We start from the raw sequence: 6,000 nt of genomic DNA, 5'->3' as shown, positions 1-6,000 counted from the left end.
GAATGTGGAAAAGAATAAACATATTGATCACGTAATTAAATAAGTTTTTTTTGAGAGGGGAATGTGAAGATATTACGCACTCATGGAGACATGAAGCCACTATTCTCGGATATATATGTATATAGTCAGGCTATCATTCGACCAATTACGTAAAAGATGAGGCCAATGTTGACCCAGTCAAAGTAATGTAATGAGCAAATTTTTAGCCAAAACTCTTCGTCTCCCTAACAATTTTTTTATAACAGTATTAAGTTATCTAATTACATTAAATTGTATTATTACGTTAGCTAATTACATTGATTTTTATTATTACGTTGTTTAATTACATATTATAGCTTATTATGGCTGAATTTATTAAATATACGTAACGCTATCGAATTTTAATTTTGAACCCACAATAGAAAGATTTTTTTTTTTCATAAAAGAAGGTTCTTTAAGTGTTCACTAAATATTCCTTCATAAAAAATAGAGATATTGAGCAAGGCAAGTATGTCGTGTGTTGGTTTTGAAACATAGATTCACATTGTAAGACTTTAAGTGCATATAGAAAAATTCTTGTATAAATTAAAGTTTTATGGATTTTAAATTTATGTCCGCACGGTGCAAGTAATCTTTCTTTTACGTATTTGCAATGAGTGGCAATCAAGCGGTACCTAACGACTATGAAATATGGATAGTACATATAATGGTTCTGCACACGGTTGTGGACGTTGATGTTAGGTTTGGCTGAAGTGAATCAAAAGCTCATTCTCTTGTTTGGTTGTGTTTTAATGGATTGGGCCTTATTCACCCCTTTAAGTTTAAGGCTTTAAGAACCTACACCTTTTAGCTTTTTAAAGAATCATTGTAGACCGTTCGTTCGATTAACATCTAATAAATACAATTTTTTTTTCCCATTCATTTTAACTCCAAATAATTGTAATAAATGCGTAGGCAAACTATTTTTGTCTTAGCTATCTAACATTTTCCCAACAAGAAAGTTTTTAATTATAAACAAATGAATTATATTTACTTTAACATAGAACGATACCATGCATGTTTATCTTTTGAATATCCGATATGGTAAGTTGGACCAAAGTTCATTGCGTTGTCATAAGGGTATTACTCCTAGTACGTAGGAATTGAATTCAAGACCTTCCGAGTGTATACGGTTTGATCTCAGAGAGATTCACCACTAAATTATCACTCAGGTTGTTAAAAATACATATATATATTACATAAAAAAAAACATTCTTCATCAAATTATATTTGGTGAAACAAATGGAGCGCCAATTGCTAGAAAAACTTCAAGATTTATTTGTAGGAAACGTGACAAATATTTCAATGTAATGGAGACCAGGTACAAGAGGTGTTAAAAAAAAAAACATAATAAGAGGTTACTTTTAACGTTCATCTATAGGACAAGTTTATTACTGGTAGTTAGATTAAGGTATCACAATAAGTTTTTTTTTTAGACAACACATACACATGCACAAGGCTCCCACAGTGAACAAAATCGGTGACAAACAAAATATACGTAGACGTTATTCCCACATAATATATGACAACACTGTTTCATATATAACTTACAAAATATAGAACATTTTATGGAAGTGTCGGTGGTTCAAAGCACTATCTATTATTATAATCTAATACACACTTGATTAAGGAAGAGGGAAGTTTATCATATCATTCTCGGTGCAGTCAATGTAACCATGTGCGCAAGGTATAGCAACACCATTCGGCTCGAAGCATATTACGACCTCAAAGAGTTGCAAGACTTTATGTGCGTCCTCGTTACAGCGAATTTGAACTCTCTTTCTCCCAGCCCTGCTAATATTACCAGCGATGTAGGATGCAAGATATCCTTCTCTATTGCGAGGAGTAATTCTTGCTGTTTAATGTGAGAAAATACATGTAAAGATTAAGAATGCCACTTACTATCAAATTCTTTCACCTTAATCGATTATGGATGTGTTGTTATTTTAAGGTAAAACAAGAACACAGATAAACCATGTATGATTGAGTAGTTTGAAAAATCAAGAAAAAAAATTCTAGGATATCTATAGTTGAAGTAAAAAATCTCAACCCTACTCACATCCATGATAATGTTTGTTTTGAGTTTATAATTGTCGTTAATACCTCGAGCCCTCACGGCTTTGTTCCTCCCTAGACCATCACACTTAATGGTACTTGATAGGACTGTTCAAAAAACCCACCAAAACTGAAACCGAAATGATTGGTCGATTTTTTATAATACAAAGTTACACATTTTTTCACTAAAAATCAAATCGAACCGACAAAAAAACCGACAATTTATTTGGTTATTTTCATTTCAAAAAACCTCAAAAAACCCATCGAAACAGACCGCGAACACCCCTAGTACTTGGACCGATGAGAAGAAACCTCATAAATGTGAGAGGGGGCTAGTTTATATAATAAACCCATATCACTAGGCTTGGCCAAGCGATGTGGGACATATGAATTTGTAACAGTCTATGTTTCTGTAAGAATTTTAAAATTCCTTTTTGCAGATTATTATCACTTTATATATACTTACCATCGTCGAGTATCTGAAGAAGATTGACCCTCCTTATAAAATCTAAGGCAATGTTGAAATGGTATAAAGGATGATCAGGATAGTCAAAACACTTGCCGTGTCTCCAAAATTGTCTTCGCCAAAGTGCTAGATTCATTCTCACCCAATTGTCGTACACAACATCCAGCCAATACATATTCATTTCATCTAGTATCGATCGTAGGTAATCGAGCTGTTGACACGGACAATAACATAAAGATAATTGTCAGCTATCTATAATTAGATCGAGTTGAAGATGCATAAAAGGAAAGAGACAAAAACTAAAACTGATATATATATATGTATATGTATGTACTTACATCAATATCATCTTCATTCATGGGTGTGATATCAGTGCATCCACTATCTTCATCATAGGGAGGAACAATAGTATTAGGAAAATACATTGGAAAGAGACCATGGATTGTGAAATTTACTACAATTGGTCCTTGACAAGAAAAATGGCCAGTATTACAATATGATGTTGGCCATTTGACAGCGATCTTGAAGAACTGATATCGTCTGTGCATTCGTGCTTTTGTATCAAGCACTAGTGATATGACAATGATTGCAAGAAGGCAAATAATGGTCTTACCAATTGACAATCTTCTTGCCATTTCTCGACAAACGAAGAGCTCGATCTCAGCTGAAATGTTCAATGCGTGTTTGTACATATACATATGTGTATATATATATTTTTGGATAGAATATTTTCTAATGAAATGACAAATATGAAAATACAATCCTAGAAGAGTAAACAATAACAGTATCATCTATTACAAATACATACAAAAAGATGAATTTACATTCTCATATGTAATATTAACCGGAGACAGAGATGAGTGGTGAACACTTAACCTTTTTTCATTTTAATCAAACAACTACTAGCTCCGATAAAAAGCTTTCTTAAATTTATAGCCGTTTCCGACTGTATCTCCATTCCAATGGCCGTGCCGGTCATCGTTGGCCGTGTTCTGCCACTAGAAGAGAAGCCCCCTGATCCTTCCAAATCATATGCTTCTCTAATGAAAGACCCTCTCCTCTCCCAGCCCAAACCTATCTCCTTTCAATCCAAACCTTCCTTGAAATTTCTCGGCGAACCAGCCGTTGAATTTACTGACGAGGAACTTGAATCTCTTTCCTTACCTTTCAACCGCACCCTCATTGGTAAGTTTGCTCACCAGCGACCGCCGATTGAGTGGTTAAGAAAACAATTCCTAACCCTTAACCTCAAAGCTGATTGCAAATTGGGGGTCTTGGATCGTAAGCACATATTGATTCAACTGAACAATGACGAGGATTTTCATCGAATGTGGGCAAAAGATAGCTGGTACATTGGGCGCCAGATGATGAAAACCTCGAAGTGGACTTACAACTTCAAACCTGACAAGGAATCATCCATTGTGCCTGTCTGGGTAACTCTTCCAGGTTTGCCCCCCTTATTCTTCAATGATTCTTCATTATTTTATATTGTGAAAGGCCTCGGTGATCCTCTAAGGATCGATGCAGCCACTGCCTCTCTCTCTCGCCCTAACATGGCTAAGATCAGTGTAGCCATGGACTTACTAGGTGATTTTCCAGAAAGAATTAGGATCAAATTAGGGAACAAAGGTGAGGACTATTGGCAAGCAGTAGAATATGAAAACATCCCAAAATACTGCTCCAAATGCTTTTCGGTTGGTCATATTGAGTCTAACTGTGGTCCAAAAAAACTTAGTCTTCCCCAACCCAAGAACAACAATAGTGCTGTTGTTAATCCCCCCACTTTAGAGACCAAAAAACCTTCCACTGAATGGAAGGTTGTAGGGGTCAAAAAGCAAGGGGATAAGCCCAATCTTCCAGCTTCTGTAACACAGGCTCCTCTAAAAGAAATCTTTAAAAAAATTCAGAACGCTCTAGATGTCCCTGAATGCTCTAATGCCAACCAAAATCAGCCTGACATTTTTAATGACAGTGAGCCTGACAGCCCTCCTAGAATAAATAATAGATTCTCAATTCTAAATGATCTAGATCAAGTTGTTGATCTTGTAGATAACGACCCAACTATCTCAAAAAATGCGGATGTTGTCCATGGGCCCAAAGATATAAATCAAGCTGAATTTTCTGATCAGACCCATTCTGATCAAAACCTTGAAATCTTGGACACTCAAACTGAGCAAATTAAGGGAGCTGAGAATATTGCTTTGATTGAATCTTACAGTCGTCAATTCACATCCACTAGTCAATCCTTAAGAAGAACTTCTTCAGCTAATGACCTTAATCAGATGACATACAATGATTTAGCTTCTCTTAATGGTTCTCAAACCCCCCATTGCATGATTCCTCTTAGAATCTGTGATGATTCTTCTATAGCTGTCCATAGGAGTCAAGTTATTCAGGATAAACTTAATAATGCAGAGTGTTTTTCAGACATGTCTAAACAATTTTATAAACATTATAGTAAGTCTGAAAAAAAGAAAACTAGAAAAGGGATAGATTTGGCTGTAGTTCTTTTTGAAGAGCCTACTACTCAAGGAAAAGTAGCTAACTCTCATAACAAAAAGAAATCTCCCCCAAAACAGAACCATAAAAAGAATGGCTCTTCAAAAAAATCTCAAACCAGAGAGCTTAAGCAAGCTCAAAAAACCACTTTTAATGATGATGTTTAATTGCTTAATTTGGAACATTAGGGGAGTTGGCAACTCCGCTTCTATTAGTAGGTTAAAATTTTTATGAAAAACTCATAACATCCAAATTTTAGCTATTCTTGAGCCTTTTATCCCTGTGGATCAAATTCAAAGTTTAGCCAAAAAGATTAGATTGAATTCCTTTGCTAGTAACTCCTCTGGTAAAATTTGGATGTTTTGGAATGAGACCCTCCCTTTAAAGAGAGCCTATGACCATGATCAGATTCTAACTTTAGAGGCTAATTTAGGTCAAGGTCCTTGCCTTATTTCTGCAGTGTATGCTAAATGCAAAAGGAAAGACGGAATCCCTCTCTGGTCTGAGCTCCAAAATCTCTCTTCTCTAGATATGCCTTGGTGTGTGGGAGGGGATTTTAATGTGGTTCTCTCTCCCTCTGAGAAAAGAGGTCTTACTGGTATTAATAGAGGGGCTGTCAATGACTTCTCTCAAGCCCTTCATCATGCTAATCTCTTTGACTTGGGCTACTCAGGATCTAACTTTACTTGGTCTAATGGAACTTGTTGGTCTAGGATTGATAGGATCTGTGCTAATGGTATTTGGCAATCTTCTTTTGCCTCTACTTTTGTCTCTCACCTTCCTAGAGCTAACTCAGATCATTCCCCAATTTTAATCAAAATGATTCCTATTAATTCTAGCTCCCCCAAACCCTTTAGGTTTCTAAATGCCTGGACCTCTCACATAAATTTTCTTCAGATAGTTAGAAATAGTTGGGATGATCCTATTAAGGGCAGATCAATTAACTTAGTTTGTGAAAAACT

At 35.6% G+C, this 6,000-nt stretch overlaps 1 protein-coding gene across 1 annotated transcript; it reads right to left on the bottom strand.

Annotated features, from left to right (window-relative positions):
• Positions 1 to 1,643: 1,643 nt before the first annotated feature.
• LOC119991377 (ribonuclease S-2-like) lies at positions 1,644 to 3,237 on the bottom strand. Its single transcript, XM_038837740.1, has 4 exons — positions 2,878 to 3,237; positions 2,540 to 2,750; positions 2,122 to 2,181; positions 1,644 to 1,873 (listed from the first exon to the last, which is right to left on the bottom strand). Exons 1-4 carry the CDS (start codon positions 3,235 to 3,237, stop codon positions 1,644 to 1,646), a joined length of 861 nt encoding a protein of 286 aa, XP_038693668.1.
• Positions 3,238 to 6,000: the final 2,763 nt, after the last annotated feature.

Source organism: Tripterygium wilfordii, chromosome 22 (genome assembly GCF_013401445.1).
Source record: "Tripterygium wilfordii isolate XIE 37 chromosome 22, ASM1340144v1, whole genome shotgun sequence".
NCBI lineage: Eukaryota > Viridiplantae > Streptophyta > Magnoliopsida > Celastrales > Celastraceae > Tripterygium > Tripterygium wilfordii.
This window is presented reverse-complemented; position numbering and strand designations above follow the sequence as displayed.